Source organism: Larus michahellis, chromosome 3 (genome assembly GCF_964199755.1).
Source record: "Larus michahellis chromosome 3, bLarMic1.1, whole genome shotgun sequence".
In the NCBI taxonomy this organism is placed as follows: domain Eukaryota; kingdom Metazoa; phylum Chordata; class Aves; order Charadriiformes; family Laridae; genus Larus; species Larus michahellis.
Window position 1 is genome coordinate 30,152,414 of NC_133898.1, and position 26,631 is coordinate 30,179,044.

Here is a 26,631-nt window from a genome sequence, read left to right on the forward strand (position 1 = left end):
TCCTGGAATGGAGGTTGGGATTTAATTTCGTTGATGGTACAGTCATCTCTGAAGACACATTGTCTAGGAAACAGTGGGCTAGCTTTACTCATGGCATAGTTTGTATGTGAAAATGGTATGTTTTTCCATCTAAGTATTACAATTTTTAAAAGGTGGGCTGACTGCGCTCTTCCCTGGCCTGTACGGGGGTTATAGAGAAGACAGGAGCACGCTTGTGTCTGACAGGTACAGTGAACGAGCGAGAGGCAACAGTCCTGTATCGCCACAACGGATGATGCAGTTACACAGAAGGCAAAAATTCCTCACCCCGGAGTGTTTTTTGTGGGGGTGCAGGTCGTCGGGAGGGGGCTGTGGGGTCTCCCCGCTCGGCTGTCTCCAGGCCTGCCCTGAGTGGGAGCGGGGCTCAAGCCAAGTGTCGCTGCAGCGCAATGGCAGGTCTCCGATGGGCTTCTCTGGAAGTAGAAGATTGCATTTCCAGATACAGGACAGGGATGAAAGGCAGAATTAAAAAATTGATCTATAAAAAACCTGTGAAAGCTGCGTAACGGCTACAGGGACAAAACGTGTTGTTGATGTCCGGGGCAGGAGCGTCTCTGGTGGTGCTGAGGGACCTGTGACTTCACCTAACTTTAACTAAAAAGTCCTGCAAAGGGGGATTAAACCAGCTGGTCGCCGAAGGGTCCGGCCACACCGTGCTGTTCCCCAGCATCGCCCCGCCAGCCTTCGGGACGGGAGGAGAACCCCCGGGGGGCGGCCTCAGGGTCAGCCCCCTCCGCGGAGCGGGGAAGCCCGCGGGCCGGCTCGGCAGGCGCTGCTGGAGCCGTGAGGAGCCGCCAGCCGGGCAGCGGTGCCCGCCCCGCTCTTCTCCGCTCTACCGAGCGCGTATGCTGGGGCGGGGGGGCGCAGCCGCCCGCGCTCTCCGGCGGGGGGCGGCGCTCGCTGCAGCGCCGGCCCCGCTTCTCGGCAGCGGGCGGGCGGTCACGGCGGACACGCAGCCGGCGGGGGCGGGGAGCGCGGCCCCAGCGGCCGGCATGAACCGCCGGCGGCCCGCGGCGGGGACGGAGGCGGCGGTGCCGAGGTACAGACCCTGCGCGGGCCGGGCCGGGCCGGGCTCCCGCCCCCAACAGGTGCAAGGTCCTCCCCCCCTCGCCCGCGGCACCCGCCTGTCCTTGCGGGGCCGGGGTTCGGCGCGGTCCCGCCCGCGGAGCGCCGAGGCGGGCAGGGAGGGGACGGGTAAGGGAAGGGAGGGGAAGGGGTGGCAGGCCTGGCTCGGCAGCCGGCGCGGGAGAACCGAGGTGAACCCGCGGTCTGCGCCTGCCCGCCCGGCCCGGCGCTCCCGCCTCCCCGCCCGCCGGCCCCCGCGCTCACGCCGCCCGCCCCCCTCTCTCCGCAGGGAGCCGCAGGGCGAGTAACGCTGCCGCGGCCGGGCCAGCCACCTCCGGGTCCATGAGCTGCCGCCAGCCGCCGCCGCTGCCAGCCGGGACTGCTGCCGCCAGCGCCGGGCCCAGCTCCCCCAGCCCCGCCGCCGCTTCCGCCGCCGCTCCGCCGCCCTGCCGGAGGTGAGTCCCGCGGCCGGGCCCGCCGCCGCCCGCTCCCCTCAGCGCCGCCCGCGGGCCCCGGTTCCTGTCAGCCGCTCCGTGGCGGGGGGAGAAGCCGCCGACAGCCGCGTTGGCGCCCTCGATCTTTTTTTGGTGGTGTTGGTGGGGGGAAGATGGAGGCCGGTCGGGACCGCGCGGGTGTCCCCCTCAGGGGAGCTGCGGGCCGGGGTCCCCCGGACCCCGCTGAGGGGAGGCGGCGGCTGGAGGGTCGCGCCGCTTCCTTCGTTCCCCCCACGATGGAGTGGGGTGGCTTCCTCTCCCAGTGACTAACGGCGGAGGCAGGAGCTGGGTCTGGCGGGCGGGCGGGCGAGCGGGCAGGCGGGCACACTCGCCTCGGCTGGCCCGACTCGGAAAGCGCTACCTGTGCCTTGTTTTTCCTCTCCCCGCAGGACGGTCCCGCGCCCTCCGCTGTGAAGAGAGGATGGCCGTGACTCTAGAGCAGGCCCGGCGGGTGGGCTATACCTGCCTGAAAGCACTCCTCAGGTTCGCTTTTATGGTCGCCAATAACCTGGTGGCTATTCCGTCCTACGTCTTGTATTTAATTGTGCTGCAGCCGCTCCGAGTGTTGGATAGTAAAAGCTTCTGGTATATCGAAGGAGTGTTATTTAAGTGGCTTTTAGCTATGGTGGCTTCCTGGGGCTGGTGGGCAGGATATACAGGTAAGAACGTCTTATTAATTTAAAAAGTACAAATATAAAGATGTAAATAAGTGTTAAAACATAGATGTTTTAGCATGGGGATGTGTAGGGGAATATGTGGATATAGTGGATACGTGGGATGTTTTTCTTCTAGGTTTCTTATACAGATGCTTTGTATGTCTGGATTAAGATGCTGAGTGTACTGAAATGTTTCTTTAAATAGTAGGTACAAACTTATTATGTGTTAAGTAAGAGTTTCTCAGTCAGTATTTTGGCTTAGTATAATCAGAAACATGACTTTTCCTATGTATCTTCGTCACTTTGTTTTAGCGTTACATGAACAAGGTACATCCGCTCAAAAGCATGTTGATTTGTACTGTGCCCGTAGTCAATAAAGCCAAACTTTTCTTTAAGTCTATGCATCTCTCTATCATCTCTGCTTAAAAGCTATCAGGACACAAAGCTAAGAAGTTTGACGTGAAGCTGATGTCAGAAGAGTAGGTCTTCTATTCCCTGCAACAGCGACTGTCTTTTCTCTCCATTCTGAAGCAGCTGAAACAGAGAGAACCTCTTTCATACAAATAGCCATACGCAGTGTTTCTCAACTGTATGGCTCTTCATTTACTGTTAGCAGAACTAATTACAGAATCCGTAGGGTTTTTCCCCTCTGCATGCTTGCTTTGCAGTTATTATTGAACTTTTGCTTTTTAGTATTCATAGGCTCATCAAGGTGATAGACTGAACTGAAATATTAAGGAAGGCTCTAGTCTTGTCCTCGAATGCACTGATTTTCATCCTGGCTACTGCACTTTGTGCAAGGAAGCAGCCATTAAGTCTTTGTATGTGCTTAGACCTTGGAAAGGGGAGGAAATTATTCTACTGAGTGCAAAATATGAACAGCCCTCCTAAAATTCTTTCCCTCTCTTCTGCCCAGGCTGCATCCGCGGGTCTTGTCCATGTAAACAAGGAAAAAAAGGAATGGCAGCACACAGCTCTGGAGTCTGGTCAGACTCCTGATTAGTCAGAAAGTCAGTGTTCACCCAGATGGAGTGCTCTTTTTGTTAGGCTACAAGAGCTGAAGCCTCTGTGATAATGTGCCTTTTGGTACCTTCTCATGTGCCTTTCCGAGATGCACAAAGTTTCTGTGGATACTCTAGGTGAGCTTCCCGTTCTTCTTAAGGAGATGGTGGCAGCAGCAAGCTAGATTCTGGTCTGTTGGGCTAGAACTGTCGCACCATTGCACTGCTTCAAAATTGCCTTGCCTCGTACAGCTCAAGCTTTTCCAGACACGCTGTTTTAAAAACCTTTTTATATGTTTGTATTTGCTCGTTAAAAGAAGTCCACATAGTATTTGCAGTGGCAGGTATATTTTTAAAAATCTGCTTTATGCCTTAAAGCAGAAAGGCCTTCCAGAAGGAAGGATTGATGTTCAAGGTGTCGTGTGTATTATTAATTGAAAGTGGGAAATTTTATGGGCATAATGGTAATGTTAAAGTCATACAGCATATGACCCCGGGGATTCGCTGTGTATATTGAACATGCTAGTTAAAATTCGAGCCATTGTCCCATGACGATACGGTTGTCAATTTTTGAAAGCAGTTTCCTTGGGATAGTTTTACTGCTGACTGCAGAACTGTGTGGTTTCTTTTGCCTATTGCTTGGAAAGTGGTCTTAGCATGATCTGCATACCGTAGAGTCTTCCTGAAGCATCTGTTGATTGGTGTTGCTGATGTACCTTGACAATTTGAAAATCCTTTGTTTTACAGTCTTGAAATGTCTTAGTATGTTTGTTTAAAGTATTGTTTACAAACAGCTACACAGAAGTGTTTTCTGGGATGGTGTATGGGTAAGGAGGCCCTTCTTTTCGCTTTTCACTATAAAGCATGGCTTTTGTGGAGGATTTTAAGCAAATGCTTGTATGAAGTCTCATTTTAAATATATTTTATTTGATATGAAGACATACTGAAAGCTATAAAATAGCAAGAATAGCTTCTTTCTTTTTTCACCCTCATTAATGGTCCTCACCACATGCAGAATGAACCTGGAAACCGTATCTTTTTTGCTTCAACATATGTAGTACCGAAGTAATTTATTTGTGTGTTTCCAGATTGATAGATTTACAAAATACTATTGCTAGGTCCCCTTTTTTTGTAGAGTGCAACATAATTTGGAACTGAAATACTACTTTATTAGAGTTGTTGTCTAAGGCTTGGCAGTGGTGCATCTGAAAGAGACATTACTCCAGAATTCTTTTGTTTTCAATTCCAAAAACTAACTCAAAGATAGGCTTCAATGTGTTCCATCTTTGCAAAAGTAAATACAAGATAGTAGGTATGTATGGGTACGTTGAGAAGATTAAGGATTTTTCTCTTGAGTAGCAGAGCAGTTGGTGAGATGTTTGGGTTCTTTTGGTTTTTCTTTTTGATTGAGAGGGTGATCAGCTAAATAAGTTTACTTGTCTTTTCATTGGAGGTAGTGTTCTGCTTCAGGTGTATTGAAGGTGTGTTTCAGTTTTTTTAATTTATTTACTTTTTCCCCTTCCAAGCTTGTATCATCTGTTGGGTGAGAAGTGACACAAACCATTTGTAATTAGGGACTTAAACTCAGCCTGCAAAGTAGATTCAGGATGGACTTTTTTTTTCCCCCCCTCTATAAATTTGTACATGTAGGAGAGAGTTCAACACCCAGTGAAGAAAATATGATGAGTGCTAGATTTTCCTTGCAGGCTTTGCTGCTGTTGCATAATTGTTGGTATGTTTTATTGAATAAAGCTGGAAGAGCTGAGGAAAATTCATGAACTAGGTCTGCCCTTCTACTCCCCACCCCCGCATAAACCTGTGTTTTTGTGCTAGGATCCTAGAGGATTTGTTACAGAAATTACATGATCTGTGTCTATATCAGCAGCTCTGATCTGTGTTTTTTGATAAACGTAGGTGTTTCTGTTTGCAGATGCACTTGATGTTACGTAAAGAGATAGTGTATAACTGGACAAGCAAAATAAAGAAAGGAATGGGAAGAGAAATTGTAAAGGTCACTCTCTTTCCCCTAATCTTTTTCTTCTTAAGATGCGAGTATGAGAGAGAACTTAGATATAATTGGTTGCCTTTGATTTTTAAAGGGCACAGTATGATAAATATCTATGTTGTTCTCTTGAACTCCATAGTGTTTCTTACGAAAAGGAAAACTGAGTGCCTTTTTATGAAGAACATTCAGATGGTCTAGTAACATTATTTTATTTTTATGTGCTTTCAGAAAGGCTTTCTTATAACTCTTCTAAGCCTTTTTTTTTTTTTAAGGCTTTATCTGTAAACGTACCGCTCTCGTTGTAGGAGCTGTTCGGTTAGGACACTGGGAATCTGCATATTAGTGTGATTTGAAAGGCACCTTTGAATAACACTTACAAATATTTTTCTGCATTTGTTGGAAGATGCGTTCTAAAAAAAGCAAACTCGAGAGTGCTTGATCCTTTGTTGGCAAGTACCTTTTTTTCCCTATACTATAATTTGTCATTTAATATACAAGTAACCCAGAAACCACTAAACAGTGCAGTAGATGTAATGGGAGGGAGATGGAGCATATTGTGGTGGTGAATTTCTGATGACCTTCTGCTCACCTACAAAGCTAGTTTCAAAGCAGCAGTCTTCTAGATTTGAACTTCTTTGGACAAGTAACTATTGCAGATCAAAGTTTAATACCCCTAAAAATAGGACTGTTAGAGAAAAGCTTCATTTGCTTAAATACACTTAGACAAACTGTTTTATTGTGTGCTCCTGCCATCTAAATGCAGAAGTTAGCGTTAGCCTGTGCTAGCGTTGTTGCAGTATTGCACTTAACAAGTCTCTAGGACAGCAGAGTAATTGGTTAGCGATGTGTTCCTGATGCTCGTAATACTAATCTTGTGCTTCGCTCTGCTCTGCACATACTCCAGCACTGAAGAGGACAGCTTGACAAAACCTTCTGTTTCATCCTCTTGCCAACACACACAGTCTTGCAGTAAGGTTGGACAGGTTGGTGTGCTGATGAAAGGAAGAGTAATACACTTCTGTTAAGACCTACCAAAAAAGTCTTAGTGGTGTGAGTATGCTTGCTGGTATAATGATGCAGTGCTTAATAAAAAGTGGACTAATCCTATGGTATTGCCAGTTACTGTTCTGCGTCAGATGGGAAGGCGACATTTAAATAGTGTCTGTAAGAATATTCTGGTTTTGTCAAGTGAGGAGAATTTCCCACTCTTTATTCTTTGTTATTCAGAAAAGTAGAGTAAAATTGACATTTGGATTTTTAGTTGTGTCCCCCCCTCTTCTCCCCTCAAGTGATTTAAAATTTATTGGCTAATTTGTATGTATGATTAAGTAGTGACCACTCTATAATGTTTTCAGCAGTCATACTGGGTTTTTTTTCTCTAATTCAAAATCTTCTTTGTTTCTGTTTCATCAATCAACAGCCTCAACTCCTCTAGCCTTCTAAAAACATGAATATTTTCGTTTTCCAGAACTGTAAAAGATACAGGTGGAGTTGCTGTGACAACACTTCCTAGGTGCAGCCAGCGTGTGCTGTCTGTGCTGCTTCTCATGACAAGTTGGCCCCTCTCCTTGGGCAGGAAGTACAGCAGAAGCTGGAGAGCAGCAGATGAGATGATAAAGTAAATTTTTTTTTGCCCCGAATAAGGCAGGAGGTGTTATTTCAGGAGATCTATCTATGTCTCTGATCCTGCCATTGTTTTCTACCCTCGTTTCGTTCCTACAGTGTTTTGTTTAGTTGTTTTTTTTTTTAACTGGCAATATTTCATTTTCGGTACTGGTCACTACTCTTAGGACTGGGCAAGGAGGGCCATGGGGGAAACAACTCGTGTTTAAGAGGTCAGGCAGTGTGTGAAATGGAGAAACAAAATTGTTCTTGTTTTGCGTTTTCTTTGAGCATGCAAAAATACCTAATGTGACTTTTAGATATTCGATTTGGATAGCAGTAGATTCCGATGGCTGCATGCCACACAGGAACTTATAGTTTATGCTATGGCTATGTGTTGAGTTTCTAGGTAATCCATGGCTTAAATGCAGCTTTCTCTGATGAGTATGATTTATGAGTAGGTTATGCTGAGATCAAGCAGGGATCTTTGATTGTATTTTGCTGCTTGTAAGAGGAGGTTTGTGTGTAATTTGTGAGCTGTCTTGATAAGAAAAGGTCAGAGCTGAATGAGTCGGGGACATTGGAGCTTTTTCTACCATGGCCTCAGAGCAAAGGCTCATTGTGCCTTTGCGTAAGAGGAGGTGAGGAGTACAGTGAACTCACTGTCAACTTCTTTGTGCACGTGATGTGTCTGTTTGTAAAGAGTGCTATACAGTGACCCTTGTACTGTTTTAATAATATGTAAAATCACACCATCTCTCCTTTTTAGGGCCTGAGTTAAAGGCTTTACCATACTTTGTAGTTCATCTAGTGTCAGCAGCATATCAAAAGCAGTAAAGCTTATCTTTCATTTTCCTATCGTATTGTTTAGCTATAAAGGATCATTCCAAAAGATTAGGTATTGAAATGCTCTCTGAATTTTATTTTTAGAAAGCTACTGCCCTCTGGTACAAAACTTAGAGTGAAAGCACACATATTTTTTTTTGCTAGTGTTATTTTGTTGTTTGTTGCTATTTTCATTTTTTTTTTTTTATTTTAAGAGTGGGTTAGCCTCTGCTCCTATTCCTCCTGCTCTGGATGATACAAGAACTATTGCAAGCATACCAAATCTGTCACATCTGCCTAAGGATAGTAAAGATGAAATTATTGAGGAATACCTATACAGAAAGGTGTGATTATTTACTTCTAAGTCCGGGAATGGCTGTGGGATGCTTCTGAATTAACTTATGTGCTAATAGCCAAAGGAGGACAAAGTTTTGGGAATTCTGGGTTCTGTTCCTGCTTATGGCTTGCTTATGGCGGAGTTTGCTATTTTTAGGATCTGTTTTCATCCCTCCTAGTTCTTCTGTGCCTTTGTTTTTAGCGTATCTATTCACACTAGTCATCTTACTTCTCCCTTCGTTGCTGGTCAAGTGCCTGAAAGGATATGACTAAGAATACCTGAGAGAGATGTGTCTGTTCTCTGTACTTTTTCTTGTTCTTTTTCTTGATGGTAGGTTTTTAGGAACCAGGTGAAATAATTACAGGAAAGCTTTTGTCCAGCTCTGATTTGGAGAAGCAAAATCTTAGGGAGTTAAGTTCTTTTTCCACAAATTCTTTGCAGAGTGTATGAAGGAGGAATTTTTTTCCACTTCTACAGTGTGATCATGTCTGTATTGGAACATGTCAGAGATGCAATTTCTCATTCTCATTTAATGTAACTGCTCTAAAGCATAGAAATTTTAGAGCTTTTCAAGGAAACTGGTAAAAAAAGTCAGATGTTTAATGTGGATAAAACCTATTTTCTGTGTCATTTTGTTCTGGGAAATTACTTTTTTAGAATGAAACTCAAAACAGATGAACAGAATACATCGCTTTCCCTTTCTCTGTTGCATGTGAGTGAGGGACAGAGAAGTCTTGCCAAAGGTTAGTTTGGCAAGGATTTAAGCAGCTGAAAACAGGATCTCAAAAATGGAAGAGTTGTGCAACCTTAATTAGACAGGGTAGTTAGTAAATCCTTTATGGAATATAAGCTTAGTGGTGTAACTTTCCAGTGTGAACTGAGCCAAAATACAGCTCCAAGATATGTAATCTGCTTGCGTTTATTACAGTGGAATATAAACTCTAATGCTTAAGTGACATGTCAAATGCGGGATTGCGTAGGCATGTAATTGCGCTGCTGTTGCAGTCACCACAGTTTAGATAATAGTCCAGCCATTTGTATATGCAGTTACTGAAATAAATAAGTCTAATATGTTTGCATTCCTAAAAATGTTCCATGACACCAGAGAGGGATTCTGCATGGGAGGCTGCATTTATTTTTTTTTTTTCCTCTTTTTTTTTTTTTTTCCCCTCTCCCCCCACAAGCATTTCATGCAGGGAGTGCCACTGAAGAAAGCCAGTCCCAGCCTTTCAGATTTATCCTACCACCGCTGCTTCAGTTTTGTTGGCCAAATATTTTAATGGTTATGTGATGGTCTGGATCATGGCCCTGATCCACACTAAAACTACCCGCCCCCCTTTTTTTTGCTGGGTGACTTACAAAACACAGTCCCTAACACGGTTCATTTTGTGGGTGTGGTAAAAGAAGAAGGTGAGTACAAATTGCAAACAGAAAGAGGAAGGAGCTGCTTCTTTTGGTGACAGTACCAGCATTAATGTATTGGTTGAACTACTGCCTATGGTCCCAATTCAAGAGAGCACTCCAGTGCAGGATAGGGCTCTAGTACGTGAATAAAATGTCACTGAAGTACACTTCTTCACCCTTTCTTACTGTTTTGTTAACTGGTTAGTGTTGTTTAGACTGGAAACGTGCCTTCTGCAAAGTTCCTTTATAGAAGAAAACTAAGCCTAGTGTGAGAACAAAGGATTATCATAAACTGAAAACTGGTTGATAAAGGAATAAAAAGACCAGTGTTCATTTTGGTGAAAAGTTAGCAGTGGGGTTCCTCTGAAGTTTTGTGTGCATACTGTTTGAGTTTGTCAGCTACAGAGACAATTGTAAAGAACTTCAAAAGTACTTAAGATGTATGAATAGCCAACAAAATGCAGTTGTTGTTTGGTGTTGAACAGTCCAAAGTAATAAAAGTTTAAGTAAAGTAGCAGTTTAGGAAAGAGATTAGTATCATGGTGGAGAGCTTAGGGAAAGTTTTGGCTCGCTGTACAACTATACATTCTATTATAAAATATGCAAAGAACAAGATGGAGAATAACATTAAAAATATCAGTGGTTCAACTTCACACTTTGCTGGTTTTGTCTCAGTTATTTTAAAGGTATTGAAGAACTAAGAAGGGGCTATAAGAGAATCAGCAGCTGCATTAGTGCAAGCCGAAATCGAGTCAGAACAATTTCATTTACAGCTGAGCTTGAATCAGAACTGAACTGGCCAACTCAGTGATTCTTCCTGGGCAGAATAGAGTAGAAGAGATGCAATCTCCCTGCCTCTGTGTAAAGAAGGGGACTTCTAGTGTCATTGAAAGGTAGAAAATTAAAGTGTTTAAGATTTAATAAGACAGCAGTGCCTGGGGTTTTTGTCTGTTTGTTTTTTTTTTTCTTAAATGCTTTCATTAGGTCTTTTCACAAATATTTACTTTGCAGGATAGTGTCAATGGTGTTACTTCTTTTGAGTCATACAACATAATCTGAAAACTTTTTTTTTTAAATGCTGTAGTTCTAAAAGGTAAGGAATTGTCCTTATTTAAGGAGTCTAATAGTTTAAACTAGCTTAAAGATTTACCTCAGTTTTGTAATTTAAGTAAAGGGGGAGAGGAAAGATTAATAGCTTTATTTCTGCTTCTCACTTATGTAGAATTAAAAATAGAAATGGTGTTCTAGAAGCAAGGGCTAGCATTGCTGCTGTTTGGGAGGACATGGGTTCTGGAAGGTTGATTCATTAGGACAATGGCATGAGTGCTTGTGGGTGAGGTTTTTACTTGTTTTCTAGCATCTTGAAGTTACAAGCACGTGCAATTTCTGTGAGAGTCTGTGATGTCCTTGTTTGCTTGCCAGAACTGGGCGGGGGGGCGGGGGGAAGAGTATTAAGAATATGTGGTTTTGGTTAATTTAAGCATCAGTTACGTTTGAGTGTGGTGTTTAGGAGGGGCCGTTGAACACTATTTTAATGTAATTTGGTGACTTGGATATTTTATTATCTATGTAGATAAATGTGACAGTGTGTTAAGCGTAGTTTCCTGCTGGGATTAAGCTACTTGTTTAACAGCTATTCTTTCTGTCACCCCTCCCACACTTCTGATTTGCCTCCTTGCAGATCTGTCTGCGATTGACCAGATGGTTCAGATTTCAGTCATAATGGTGTTCTCATGAGTTTTGTTAAAATTGGCAGCTGAGCGGAGGAGAGAGAGACCTAAGTTAGTACCTCAGCTGAGGGTAGCGCAGGCAGATTTTGGCCATTGTACGTCTTGTTTGACATCTCCTGCATGTCCAACCAGTGCATCAATGGTTTTGGGCTTGCCACAATGCCAGCATATCTCGTCCAGCCTGTTGAGGAGAAGGAGGCTAGACAACATGTTTTTGGGAAACCAGGCTTTGTTACTTCTGCTGCTTCTGGAACAATGTGTTAATCTGGCGATGGCAGACAGCGTACGAAGCAGCATCCTTTCCTTTAGATGATGTTTAGTCCACCTTGCTTATCGTAGCCTTTTAGATCCAAAAGGATAAGGTGGTAAAAGAACTTATAACTATTGTTGTTTTTGTCCCCACCCCTGAAAAAGTAGAGAGTACTCTCTACTAAAAGTAAAGTTAAACTAAATGCTGATTCTAATTAGCCACTGAGTTTTGCTGCTGACTTTCATGGTACCAGTATGTCGCTCTGTGTGCTTCAGCACAGGACCAGACCTTACAGAGCTCTGGGGAGGAAACCAGAGGGAATAGAGGTTTTATAGATTTAGAGGAAAATATAGAAGAGAGAAAAAGACCACATAGTTTCTAGGCAAGGGCAGGAACCGTACCTATTGGGGGTGTCCAGCCTGGATAGTAAGACTTTCTACTTTGTATATAAAATGGGAGTTGGCATAGCCTCCTAAAAGGAGGACTGGAAGGGCATCAACCTAGCTGAAACTCTCAAGAAAGAACAGTGATGCTCAAATGACTGTAGGCAGGGCAGAGCCAAGAGAAAGTCAGTTACGAATCTGACCCAAGGGCATGTAGAAATGTGATGCTCGAGGTGTATTTGGGGAGACCTGTGAGAGAGCAACAGTGTGGGTGGTAAGCAGTGTGAGAGTCTGTCAAGAAGGGTTCTGTACCACCGTGTAGCACACGTGAGGGTATTACGTTAGAAAGGTGGCCTTTTGAGTTTTGTACCTGAACCTGGTCTATTTTGATATGCATAAATATATTTATAGATGGCCTGGCAAAACTCCCAACTCTGGTAACTGCCAATTTCCTTTCCAAACGCTTTCTTCTTTCATATCCATTTTTATTTTCTGTGCTTGTCTCTGGCATAAAATTCAGCTGTTGTTCCTCTAGCAACAGCTTTACTTGGAAATAAATATAACTGTAGCCTGTGTATACACTAGTATAACATGAAGAACCTATGAACATTTGTAAAAATGCTTTCAGATGAAGGTATAGTTAATATAAATGTCTGCTAAGCCTCTTGCATGTAATGAATTACATGAAAAAAAACCCAGATTAATTTTTTTTTTTTTTTTAATTTGGGACTCTTCTGTTTTTATCATCAAACCTAATACTTCAGTCTTCTAACCTAGTAACGTAGGAAGGGAATATGACCAGATCAAAGCACAGGTAATTCTATTGTCTTGGATGTGTTTAAAGATCATTTGATGTCTACCTTGGGCTTCTGGAGTTTGACAAGATTTTTACAGGCTGGAGAACCACTTTTGTCCCTCATCTATTTCAGAGGGAGAAAATGCTAAAACATGCTTTTTTCTTTTTTTTTTTTTTTCCTTTATTGCTTACATTTTCTGTGAATGTTTAACAGCCTACTGAACTTTAAAAGCTAAAATGCGGAGCAGAGCTCACGTAACCGTGAGCGGCGTCTCTATGTGTCACTGTAGGAAGGCTAAGGGTTATTTGGGTGGCTGCTGTGGTGAAGAAAGAGCCATAGCAGGTGGTCTGCTCCTTTCTTTGCCAGTCCTGTTACCACCCTTTCCTGATACTTTGCAAAAACAACGTGGTAAATCTGAGTGTCTGGTAACTCGCTGGGTTTGCTATGAGGCAGGGTAAAGAAACAAGAGAGGAAAGTACGGAGGATTTAGTTGGATAGGGAGAATTTGATGTTTGAAGTGTATTGACCAAAGCTCTTACTCTGTGGGAGTGCAAGACTTTTGTAGCCTGAATAAATTTATTTTTGCCTAGTTTTCTTTTTATCTGAGGAAAGAGTAATTTGTAACACTTCCGGCAAGTGCTTCATAAGTAAGCCAAGGCACTGGCAGCCACAGATCATGACAAGTTACATGTAAAGTGCTTGCAGTGCCTATTACTGCCCACAGACTCAAGAGTATTCGCATTAATCATTTAATTGGAATTTTGAGATTCATAATATCTTCTTGCATTCGTGGCAGGCTTGCTGTGTTTGAAATGGGGAGATCCGTTTCCACAGTCTCTTCCACAACTCTGTTGTTCAACCCCTTCATGGGTGCTCTCCAGAGAAACTGCTCTGCAGTGAAGTACTATTTTTAATTAAGTACTCTGAATTCTGTTGTTCTCTTTTTGTTTCCCCAACACTTGTCTGCTGCCTTTTTTACCATTTGTTCCCAATGTATAGAAAAACTTTTTGATCTGAGATGTCGAATTTTTTTTTAATTTGAGGAGGGAGAGGAGAGGGGAAAAGAAGCTTCGATTACTGTCACTGCAGCAGCATATTTCAAAACCGGGACTTGGGTATTTCATTGAAAAGTGCATGGAATATTAGTCTGTATGCTGAGGGTGAAGGGTAGGTATTGGAGCCGGCCATTCAGAATGTTTAAATAAATTTGTTTCTATTGAGTCAGACCATTTTATGTCAGTAAAAAGTACTACTGAAACTCCCAGTAAGACTGTCAGCCACAAATCCAAGGTATTTTTTGCAGTTGTCAGCAGGTGTAAGAGGATTATTTGTTTTGTAATAGTAACAGATGCCAGGGAGCTGAACTTTTTTTAAAATTAGGAACGGTAAACTTTCTGCTGCTGCTTTGAGGTAGATCAGCTAGTGTAATCTAATGAGAGAGGCAAGTTTTTTCCCGCTAATTGCTTAATTTGTGACAGTCTGAGGGCGCCATTAAAGGCGTTGCTTCTGATTTTATGATAATGGACTTCTGCTTACTGGCAACCTGAAACGTGGCCACACGCTTAATTCTTAAGTGTTGCTGAACTGGTATAGGATAACCTGGGGTAAATTTAAATATGGTAAGATGCTTTGTTGGCTTGAATCGTTTGCTGTGTCATACTAGAAAAAGTAGTAGCTTAAGTTCCCAGCTAGAATTAGTGTCATATACTTTCCAGCATGCTTTTCAAACTTACTGTGGCCTCTTTTTTTTTTTTAATAATGGGGCTTCCATGAACAGAAACATAAAACTGAATATAGGAATTTGCTGTTACTTTAATTTGCATCATTAGCTTCTTATTGGTTTAGGATTAAATTATTTTGATTAAATTAATGGTAACTGAACATTGTTTCCCCCCGACCCTTATAAAATCCATTGTTTGAAAAAATACGAACATCGTATCTAAAAAATCCAAGGGGAAATTTTTCTACAGTTCTTGTTCATGTTGTAAATTCTTTTTTTGTAAAGACTGTTGCTTGTAGTGTGGGTGAGAAGTTTATTGAAGTCCTTGAAACCTAACAGTGCAAACACTTAAGGCTTCTTTAAAAGGTTTGTCCTTCTGCTTCCTTGCATCTGTAACCAGTTATTTTTTTGATTCTTTGCATGCCTTTCATTGTTAACTTTTCCTCTCCACACTGCAACTTAAATGACCAGTGGCTTGGTTCTGTTTTGTGGTACAAGGCAGCACTAACCCACTGGAACTGGAGGGTGGTGCGGAGGTATATAGGAGGAGGAAAGAGCAATGCTGCAGCTGTTTGATTAGTAATCAGTTTTATTGCTTGAGGATATTGATTTTTAGATTATGCTACTTCTGCAATCTCAAAATACACTGTTTGAATATGTATTTCTGTTCTTGTGCTCAGTAGCTCTGTTTTTTCTGCCCAGAGTTAACTGAGTTGAAGAGGTTTGAATGGTCAATGTCTCTGAAGTGTAGAGAAGCTCCTCATTTCTGAGGTCGCTGTAGAGAGACGGTGAATAAATGTGCAGAATGGTCTCTTGTCTTTCTCATGTAGGCGGTTTAACAGAGATAATCTAAAAGTAAAAGGTTTTCCAAAAATATCCAGGGCTACTTTTAAATGGTGATTATTTGTACTGTGTCATGAGCTGGGCTGAAAAATCTCATCTGTATGACGAGACAGATCAACAGCATTTTGTGGTAACTTAGGCAAGACCTGAAGACTATGAAGAGGTAACTGAAATTGATTTAGATAAGCATAAGGTAAACGACCAGAGCTGGGACACAGGGGTGGTCTTACCACATTGAGAATCTTGATTTCCAGTAATAGTATTGGTTTTCGTGACTCAGACCTTCAGCCAGTGATTGAAGTAATGCAGTTTGTTTCCATTAGAAGGAAAAATTGATGAAGATCTGGTGGTTTTTTGAATCAATATGACTAATTGAAAGGGTATATGCAAAATCTTGTTTTTCTGAGCCCGGTTGGATTTGAACACTGAGAACATGGTTTCGTTGCTCAGTGGTGTAATTTTGTTTTGGGGTTTTTTTAACATAACACATCTTCTGAAAAGCATAGTCTTGGTTCTTACCTGTGTTTTCTCTGGCGGGTTTTCTTGGTACGTACCCTTTTGGCTGTAACTCTTGCCTGCGCCCAGTCCTGGTGGTACAGTTCTAGAGCTAAGTAGCTGAATGCTTCAGGGCTGATCAAGCCTTTTCACTGTGCTATTTAATTAAGGTTGGTGTGTAGGGAGAGGTGAATGCAAACTCTCACTTGGAGTTTTAGGCAAGTTCCACATCTTGTTTAAAGAAGAAGTAATGTTTGCTTACTTCCAGCCCTATTACGGTTTTCTGGTTCCTATATTTCATAAACCTCAAGGCACTTCAGAGAATTTCATGGGTACCAGAAAACCCTTGATTAGTTACCTCTCTAGCTATGATATGTGCACTAGAATAATATGCTTTATCATCTTCCTATGAGAAATTGCTCTCTTCCTTTCTGCAATCCGGTGACAATTTTCTGCATTCTGCATGTCTTTTACCTGAAAGACCTTTTTGTATAGTGCTCTGAAAAGTTTATGGTCCCAAAATATACAGTAACTTAAAACTTGCAGTTAAAAATGGAAATGAGACTTCCAACTCATGTCTTTCATTGCTAGCTAGCATCTCTGGTCCCTTATGCAGTAGGTAGTAACTAAATTCTGTTGAGTTCTTCTGCTGTCCCCGGAAAGTCTTGATACTCTATGGCCTTGGGAATTTGTTGTAAAATTGCTGAATATGTCATGTTATTTCTCCAGCTATGTTTTTTGGGAAAAACATCCCAAAAGCTTCTAGGTGCTCTGGTTTCCTTGGAACCAAATTGAAACCAAATAGGAATCTTCCCATCTACAAATCTTAAAAGGAGGGGAAATGGCCATCTCTTCCTGGGCAGATCATTGCTATATGCCACCAGTTACTTGCTCTTTAAAGCCACGCTTTCAACTGGCGTGACTTGGAAATCTAGATTAAGTAGGAGCAGAATCTTCCATATGGCTAGAACTGTGGCTTTCCAAATATCTCACTTTTTTTTAAAGAGCTAAATGAGCAATTTTTGCAGAACTTTGTTGTAATAGAGCTTGCTTCCTCTTAAATGAGAGTGAAAAGTTTGTGCAGTCTTAATCAGGAGTTCATTTTGGGCAGTTCAACAGTTATCACAGAATGTACTTAAACTCTTTGTAGCAAGTTCCTTCAAGTCTTGTGTATTCCTGTCAGGAAGCAATAAGGACTCAAATCTGTCCTGCAAAAGCAAAAAATCTAGTGTGGGTTGCATCTACTTATTTACCTATTTATGATAATAGATTATTCTTATATTTATTTCTTTACAGCCATCAGACTCTGCTCGTGTCTTATTTTCTTCTTGAAACAGAATGACAGATTTTTCCCCAGTTCTTTATATGAAGGCTTGCTGCTGTCTTGTGGGTGCATATTTTTTTTTCAGTGGAGTCTTTGTCCAGTTTCCCCGGTATTCATATTATTCTGGGCTACACCGTGCAGACTCTATTTCTTTCTTTATATTTCATATAAAGAAGAAAGTTTGATTCCTAATAGAAGGTTCTGTGGTGTTGCAGCCTGCAGCTCTGCATAAGTGGCTGAACAGTTAAATGGAAATTGTGTGAGTGCTGTGGCCCTGTACGGTGGCGTGTTGATTATTAGTTTGTTTTAGCCAGCTTGCACTACACCAACTAGTTTGCATCAAGATTCTCAGAGTTAACAGCTGAGGCTGCAAAGCAGATTTCAGCCATTCCCTGTGCTTTGGAAGAGGTAGTCCTCTCTCTGGAGGAAATAGGACTGCTATTTCACAAGTAATTTGCTTTGCATAGGCCATTAACCTAATGGGATTTTTCACACGGTTTGGATATACTGTTTTTTGGTGTTGGTTGCACAATCTGAAAAGTATCCCTTCACTTAGGGCTGTGAATCTGGGTGTATAGTCAGAGCATTTTCTCCCCTGGAACCTGGTTGGGTAGATTTGCTTTTATCCTTTACCTGTTGTTTTTTTTTTAAGGCTGTATGATACAGTAGCTGTGCTTTTTGAGCCACCTTAACAGCTGAGGGAAGTGAAGTACCTTATGAATGACTCTTTGGCATCACAGGGAATTTCACATCTGGAAAGACAAGCAACAGGATCAAATTAGTAATGCATACCACTGCCAGTGACTCAAAAGGAAACTGTAGCAATAGTATTGTAGTTTGCGATACTGCCCCTGGGTAGATTCTGCTGCCTAGGCAGTTGACTCTGCAAAACATCTCAGGTTATTATTATGATGCAGTACTTCAACTGTGACAGGGTGGAGGGGAAAAATATTTTCTTCAATTTGCTTTCCTCAAACAAATCCAAAGCCCGCTAAAAATCAAACAGCTGTCACCCCATCCCTGCGTAAATAGTGATTCTGTAGTGTCTGTGGCACATGGCTACAAAATTTTTATAACAAGGATGTTTACTCTTCTCTTTTGTACTTAACCTTACAGGGAAAAGGAGAAAAGAGGGGGGTTGCATGTTTTTAACATGTTCTAATGTTCTTTAAAAGAACAAATGTCTATGTTTGCTATGCTCTAAAGACTACAACATGCCTAACCAGTTTGTTTGTTTTAAAAAGAAATTCATAGCAATTTCGAAGGTAACTTAGGTGACTTGTGCTGGTTACGCTTTGCATGTTGGGCCAACTGGACTTGCCCAGCAGGTCTTCCAGCGTAGCAGACCACAGTTCCATAAGGACTTATTCTGGTCCAACTGGTGCTTGCTGCCCCATCATCCCATCTTCTTCTGATAGCTCTGATTGTGATGGATTGCCCCTTCTTTCACACACACCCCCCAACACAGATGCTCACATAACGTTGCAGTGGCTCTCTTTTGCTTCTCAAGTATTAAAGCAACTAATTTGGAAAAATAAGAAATATCTTACATAAAGATAGTAGGGGAAATAATTGAGGCCTCCCCGCTTTACATGTTAGGGTTTTTTTTTGTTTACTTGTTACTACTCTAAGCTTTACGTTTTATGTTTAAGTAGGTGTCAGTAGCTATATCTGTGTTTTAAGTAGTAGTTTGAATCTCTTGGTGTTTGAGTAACTAAAAGCTTGACTTCAGTGTAGCTGCTTGCGTGCTTCATGTTTGTCATGCAGGCAAAACAATCTCATAGAATCTTCATGGTTGGAAAGGACCTTTGAGATCAAGTCCAATCATACACACACAAAAACCCCCCCTACAATCTCTGCCACTAGAGCATGCCCTGAAGTGGCAAATCTGGATGTTTCTTAAATACCTCCAGGGATGGTGACTCAACCACCTCCCTGGGCAGGCTGTTCCAGTGCCTGACCACTCTTTCAGTAAAGTAATTCTTCCTAATATCTAATCTAAACCTCCCCTGCCGCAACTTCCGACCATTTCCTCTGGTGCTGTCGTTATTCACCTGGGAGAATTGGCCAACACCCACCTCTCTCCAACCTCCTTTCAGGTAGTTGTAGAGGGCAATGAGGTCTCCCCTCAGACTCCTCCTCTTCAAGCTAAACATGCCCAGCTCCCTCAGCCTCTCCTCATATGACTTGGTCTTCAGACCCCTCACCAGCCTGGTACCTCTGGACAACCTCTCCTCTGGACATGCTCCAGCACTTCAGTGTTCCTCAATAGAGGGACAATCTCAATAGAGTAGTTTAATTTGCTGTAATATTTTGTAATATAGCTAAAGATACAGGTAAATATAAATGAAGATCTCGAGATGATAGCAGTGAACACAGTGGCTTATTCTGGCTAAAATGCATTGTTGCCTCAAGTTTGTGGTGTTGGTCACCGGTCCCACTTTTTTAACTGAATGTGATGATCCCAAGTGAATCATATTCTGCTGCTTCTATATTAAGGTTTGAACTATCCTTCAAATTTATGTCCGCTGCAGTTCTGCAGTAGTAAGACAGGAAAACCTTGTCAGTTTGTGTTTGCAACATGTGCTTTGTGACTGTAAAGGCTGCTCCTTTTCATGCCGCAGGATGAAATTGTAGCTTTTGTTGTAGTTGAAAGTATCCACTAAGAAAGAATTCTGTTAACACTGCATTTTTCCTCCTGGTGTCAGGCTGCATGTAGATCATAGAACCACAGAATTTAGGTCGAAGGGACCTCTGAGGATCATGTAATTCAACCCCCTGCTCAAAGCAAGGTCAGTTAGAGCAGGTTGTGCAGGTACATGTCCAGTCAGGTTTTGAATAGCTCCAAGGATGGACACTCCACAACCTCACTGGGCAACCTACGCCAACATTTCACCATTCTTACAGTAAAAACTTTTTTGTTTTCTTTCTTTTTTTCCTTGTGTTGAAGTGGGATATCCTATATTTCAATTTGTGCCTGTTGCCTCTCAGCCTGTCACTGTATACTGCAGGAAAGAGTCTGGCTAGGTCATCTTTACTCCTTTCCCTGCACCCCCATCAGATATGGGTAAGATTCTCCCCTGGAGCCTTTTCTTCTCCAGGCTGAACAGTCCCAGCTCCCTCAACCTTTCCTCATATGAAAGGTGCTCCAATCCCTTAATCATCTTAGTGGCCCTTTGTTGGATTCACTTCAGTAAGTCTGCATCTCATATTGTAGTGGAGAACCCAGAGCTGGACCCAGTGTTCCAGATGTGGCCTTCCCAGTGCTGAGCGGAGGGGAAGGACCATTTCCCTCCACCTGCTGGCAATGCTTTTCCTACTGCAGCCCTGGATACTGTTTGCCATGCCATGAGGATGCATTTCTGGCTTGTGGTCAGCTTGTCCACCAGGACCTCAGGGCCTTTTCTGCAGAGCCACTCCCCAGGTGTGGGACTCTGCAGTTCCCCTTGGTGAACTCCCTGAAGTTCCTGTTGACTCATTTCTCCAGCCTGCCCGCATCCCTCTGAATGGCAGCACAATCAGATGGTATATCAGCCACTCCTCTGGCTTGTGCGTTGTCTGTGGACTTGCTGCAAACTTGCAGAGCGTGCACTCACACCTGTTGTTGAGCCTGATAATGAGGATGTCAAACAATACTGGTCCCAGTATTGATGCTGGGGTACACTCCTAGGAACTGGCCTCCAGCTGGACTCTGTGCTGCTTCCTACAGTTTTTCTTCTTAAAGCTCAAGTCCTAGTGTTGACATACTGAATTTCAGACTCCCTTATCCCTTTTTTGTGCTCTAAATGACTTTTCTCCTTTCCTCCTATTTTATTTCTCATTCTTTTCAGATATATATAGAGGGGAGGATGCAGAGAAGGTGGAGTTACTGAATGCCTTCTTTGCCTCAGTCTTTACTGCTGAGGCCGGGCCTCAGGAATCCCAGATCCTGGAGGTAAGAGAGAGTCTGGAGAAAGGAAGACTTTCCCTTGGTTGAGGAGGATCAGGTTAGAGATCATTTAGGCAAAATCGATACTCACAAATCCATGGGCCGTGATGGGATGCACCCACGAGTGCTGAGGGAGGTGGCAGATGTTATTGTGAAGCTACTCTCCATCGTCTTTAAAAGGTCATGGAGAATAGGAGAGGTGCCTGAGGACTGGAGGAAAGCCAGTATCTATCCTGCCTTCAAAAAGGGCAAGAAGGAGGAGCTGGGAAACAGTCAGCCTCACCTCCATCCCTGGGAGGGTGATGGAACAGCTCATTCTGGATGTCATCTCTAAGCATGTAAAGGAAGAGAAGACTACCGGGAGTGGTCAACAGGGATTTACCAAAGGGAAATCATGCTTGACAAACCTGATAGCCATCTATGATGGCATGACTGGCTGGGTAGATGAGGTGAGAGCAGCGTATGTTGTCTGCCTTGACTTCAACAAGGCTTTTGATGCTGTCTCCCATGACATCCTCGTAGGTAAGCTTAGGAAGTGTGGGTTAGATGAGTGGACAGTGAGGTGGATTGAGAACTGGCTGAATGGCAGAGCTAAGAGGCTTATGATCAGTGGCGCAGAGTCCTGTTGGAGGCCTGTAACTAGCGGTGTTCCCCAGGAGCCAGTACTGGGTCTGGTCGTCTTCAGCATATCATCAATGACCCGCATGATGGGACAGAGTGTACCCTCATCAAGTTTGCTGATGACACAAAACTAGGAGGAGTGGCTGACACACCAGAAGGCTGTGCCACCATTCAGTGAGACCTGGACAGACTGGAGAGTTAGATGGAGAGGAACCTTATGAAGTTCAACAGGGGCAAGTGTAGGGCCCTGCACCTGAGGAGGAATATCCCCATGCACCAGTACAGGTTAGAGGCTGACCTGCTGGAGAGCAGCTCTGCTGCAGAGAAGGACATGGGAGTTCTGGTGGACAGCCAGTTGACCGTGAGGCAGCAATGTGCCCTTGTTGCCAAGAAGGCCAATGGTATCCTGGGGTGCATAAAAAACAGTGTGGCTAGCAGATCAAGGGAGGTTATCTTTCCCTTCTGCTCTGCCCTGGTGAGGCCACATCTGGAGTACTGTGTCTAGTTCTGGGCTCCCTGGTTCAAGAAAGACAAGGAACTGCTGGAGAGAGTCCAGCGGGGGGCTACGAAGACGATCAAGGGACTGGAGCACCTCTCTTGTGAGGAAAGGCTGATAGACCTGTGTCTGTTTAGCTGGAGAAGAGAAGACCAAGAGGGATCTCATCAATGCTTGCAAATATCTAAAGGGCAGGTGTCAAGAAGATGGGGCCAGACTCTTCTCAGTGGTGCCCAGTAACAGGACAAGGGGCAATGGGCAGAAACTGGAACATAGAAAATTCCATCTCAACATGACAGAAAACTTCTTTACTTTGAGGATGACAGAGCACTGGAATAGGCTGCCCAAAGAGGTTGTGGAGTCACCTTCTCTGGAGATATTCAAAACCTACCTGGATGTGTTCCTGTCCAACGTGCTCCAGGTGACCCTGCTTTGGTAGGGGCGTTGGACTAGATGATCTCCAAAGGTCCCTTTCAACCCCTACCATTGTGTGATTCTGTGGGAGGCCTGCCTCTTGAACCCAGGAAGAAACTGCTTCTCCAGCTCCAGATGGGAATTTCTGTGAAAATACCTGTAATTTTTAAAGGGAGGGGGGAAAGCCATGGTGCTTTTGTTGAGTTGTTCCTGTCTGTCAGTGTTTGATGTGTCAGACCCTGTTTGTCAGCTCTGTTCCCGCTTGGTTAGTTGCTCAGCAGTAGTGATGGGGCAGATGAGTACAGTTAAAGTACTGTAGTAACCTGCTGAGTTTAAGTTATTAAAAATACGGAGCTGCAGCCAACTGTTCTTTGCTTGAAAGGGTGATAAAGGGCAACAATAACAGCAAACTCTGCATTTGTAGCATTTTTTAGTTACCCAGCTGCACTGATATATTTTTTTTTTTATCAGAGAGAAGAAACACTCTTTCCTCTTCTCAGTGCTATTCTGTAGCACTTAACCTTTTATAACAACTCAAGCACATTTCTCTTTCTAATGGGGTTGTATTCTGAAATTTCCTCTGTTTTCAAGGTAATTTTTCTTTTGAATTCCAGAAAAGCCAATCTGTTTTTAATAAAATTACCTTACAGATATAACTTTCTTTGAACTTAAGATGTGTTTTGCATTGTAGCCATACTTAAAATACTGTAGTTTTGATAGTACAGTACAATGAATATGACTTTTAAAACTGTGGTATCAAATTATACCACTTTGATTTTGGACTACCTTCTCCTTAAGAGTAAACATCACTGTTACCGGTGAAACCACAAGAGTTTGACTCTTGTGTTTTAAAAAAAAAATGAAAAGATTGTTCTGTGAATTTAGTATATAAAGTCATGTGCTTGAGTGGTGAGAATCCTTTCTCACTTGTAAAAATCATCCTTGTAAAGAAAGAGACTAAAATGTAGGACCAGCAGCCTCATCTGACAAAAAGAGTCTATTTATGCAAATGCTGCACCTTTTTGCATTGACTGGGGTGTTTCCATCGTTGTTGCTGACCTGAGGTTGAATGACAGAAAAGTGCAAACTGGTGGAAAGACTTTTACGTCTTGATTATTCTCCTTAAAATTTTCAAATTCCTAATATCTGTCTAGGGAGCAAAAAACATATGTGGACCAAAATTTCTTGGGACATTTTTTCATACAAGCAAACTTGTGGCCCTGTGATTGTTGAAACAGATTTCTTGACACATAAAATTGCAGTGTCTTAGTAAGCTGCAGGTCTTGTCTTTGCTCCGTGTAACGACTTAGCTGAGATCCTTCTATTCGGAGTATCTTCAATACTTGTTTTATGGAAAAGTTTCTCTTCTTCTGTCACTTACGGTGTTAGCTTTTCGGTCATCCCCAGAGTGTTTAGAAGCTTTTAGCCGGCAAAAGGTAAAAATTAATCTTTGGTTTATATACACCTCTTTTCGGTTTATGGTTATCTTAAAGACAGTCCTGTAAACTTTGTATCTTTATTTGATGATATTGGAAATACACATTTTTGAACGTAGGTTGACTGTGTGTTTCCACAATGTAACTAGAAATGATCAAAATGGTACTGAATATGAACTGAAGTTAATCTGGAGTATGTTTACTGTTGGTTCAGATTCCTCTGTCTTTTTAGGATGTTGGTGACTGTGTGCTTCTAAGTAATTTTTTATGCATACTTTGAAACTGCTTAGGATTGTTTTTAGCTGTCAAGCCTGACTATTTGATTGTCAGTATCCCTTAATAACCTTTACTTCTTGTTCTGATGTTTCATTTCCTAAGTGTGTTAAAAATGTAAAAAAGTGTTCTTTCATGGTGAGAAAAAAATTGCGAGACTGCCACACTGCTTTGCTTCTCCTTCTAGGCTTCAAACAAACTGATTATTTTTTTTTTCCTGGCCATTATAACATGTGCAGTATGTAAGGTATTAGAGCTTTAGGATATTAGTTCATGAATGCATTGAGGTTCCTGTGGGTAGTTAATACTTAATGTATTTTATCTGTCACCGGGGAGGAATGTGCTGTACAGCTTTGCTCCTTCTGTGAGTGGTCTGACTCATGAGCTTGAAGTACTTCAAAAGGATTTCAGTGCTCCATCCCATTCTTCAGGCTTGCAGTTGCTTTTCTAATAATAGAAGCAGCAAAACAGACAGTGGAGTTGCTTCTCGGCTGCTACAGTTTGTTACCAGTGTAGTCATGAAAGCTGACATCAATCGTAGTCTTCATGTTTCACAGTCCACATTTGCCTGTGTGGCTACGAACACCGTGTCTCTTGTACTGCTCCTTGCAGTCAGTAACCACCGTATACAACCGGGGTTCCCGTTTGGATGATGAGAACTATGAGCTGTGGGATGCCAGTGCCTCTACAATTCAAGCTGTGTTGTGGGAGCGGCATAAAATAGCTGTTGGAGACCTCCAGCAAAAGGTGGGGAGGGTATGTCCAGTGAAAGATGTATCTTAAATCTTACAGGAACACATTAAAACTGTTCCTTAAATATCTGTGGTGAGCATAGCATGTGTATCCTGACACAATTTGTGAGCGTTAAAAGCTTTCTTATCCTATAAACTGCTTGCCTAGCACAATTGCAAAGAGGTGAAGCGCTTGAAATTATACTGCCTGTACTGAAGTCAGTAGAAGTTCGCTTCACTGAAGGTGAGCTAAGGTTTCGCTTTTATTGATTCTCAGTCACATATGGGTAAAAGGAGCCCTCTCTTCAGCCACAAGCATCATCTCTTGTGCCAGTGAATTATAGAACTCAAGCAAACTGTACCCATGAGGTCATGAACATGCACTCCAGGAAAATTTAAGTCAGTCTTCAGAAGTAGTCATTGCTGGGGCCTAATTCCCAAAGGAATTGCTGTGCTTTAGGAAAAACATGGTTCTTGGGTTGGTTAGAAAGATGAGAGAGCCAGGGAATCTCTGTTGTAACTGTCTCCCTGTTTTTAACACCTCTTACTGTCGGTTAATTGAAGTAAGCGTGTGGATTGACTTAGGGCATAAATACTGTGACAGCGGAAGTCCTCTTCTCCACAAAGCATATCTGTCTGTAAACTGCAGAAAGAGAGGATGGAAGCTAAGAAGAACGGAACTGAAAGCGAAAGGAAATGTGCGTTGTTTCCTACAATGAAGCTTAGAGATGTGCAAAATGGTTTGTCACAGAAGAATGAAGATGGTGACTGTGACATCTTAAACCCAGCCTTGGTTTACTAACGTGTCCTGTAGGAACAACCTCCCTTTACTTGCAGGCTTCTCTTCCCCAGCTGCTGCTTCTTCTCTGACTTCTCTATGACAAGCATTTTTCTTGGTGGAAATAAAAGGAAAAATTTGCGAATGCAGGTCAGTTTATTAGCATTATAAAAGTCTGAATCAAATTAGCTGTAAAAGATGCATTTTTTGGTATTAAAATCTTGTTTGAAACTGTATTTTTTCAACCTTAAGATGTGTATATTGTAATAGCATTGAAATTGACAATACTTTTGTTAGTAAGGGTACATTCTTTAATAAGAAAAGAAAGATGACAAGTTAAGTGAAGCTGTGTTTCATGAGATACGATGTTGTATGCGTGTTCTTTCCCTCCTTTTCTGGACTGTACTTTTGTTGATGATTGGTATGTCTTGTGTGTACTTCAGGACAATATATGAAGGTTTCCTTGGCAGTAGGAATTCTGGAAGGAATGGGTGGGATAGGAAGAGCAATTTTTCTCTTTCCAATAGTGCATGTCTGATTTTACATAGGTGTATTTAAATACCTTGTAACCTTAAAACACGCATTTAATAAATGTAAAAAAACCTATCTGTATGTTGATTTGCTTAGTCCGTTGTTTGTTTTCTATTTTTTCACTGTAGGCAGCCAGTTCACAGAGACAAATGCCTTTAGCCTTTTTGTTAAAGGGGAAAAAAAACCTTTAATGCATCTTTTTTTTTTTTTTTTAACGTGATCTAGGCATGCTAAGTAATATTTAACCTCTGGCATCACTTCTGGGATTTCTTAATCCCAGCTATCAAAGAATCCCATCTGTAAAGGAGAGACAAATGAGTTTAACAACTGTACATAGCTACTGTACCTGAAACATGCTTCGACGAGCCATTTGTGAGTAACAGTAAATCAGGGTTGCAACTTGCCAGGTACAAATGCTTGAGGAGGAATGTTTAAAACATAGAAACCTGGTTG

At 42.5% G+C, this 26,631-nt stretch overlaps 2 protein-coding genes across 2 annotated transcripts in view; both read left to right on the forward strand.

Annotated features, from left to right (window-relative positions):
- Positions 1-1,519, forward strand: part of INTS7 (integrator complex subunit 7) — a 46,061-nt gene extending 44,542 nt beyond the window's left edge. The window contains exon 20 of the mRNA XM_074579490.1: positions 1,394-1,519. Within this exon, the coding sequence (XP_074435591.1) occupies positions 1,394-1,450 (57 nt within the window). The 3' untranslated portion in view covers positions 1,451-1,519. The remainder of the gene's footprint in view (positions 1-1,393) is intronic.
- Positions 1,520-2,019: 500 nt separating this feature from the next.
- Positions 2,020-26,631, forward strand: part of LPGAT1 (lysophosphatidylglycerol acyltransferase 1) — a 69,024-nt gene continuing 44,412 nt past the window's right edge. Inside the window, exon 1 of the mRNA XM_074579491.1 lies at positions 2,020-2,257. Coding sequence (XP_074435592.1) covers positions 2,020-2,257 — 238 coding nt within the window. The remainder of the gene's footprint in view (positions 2,258-26,631) is intronic.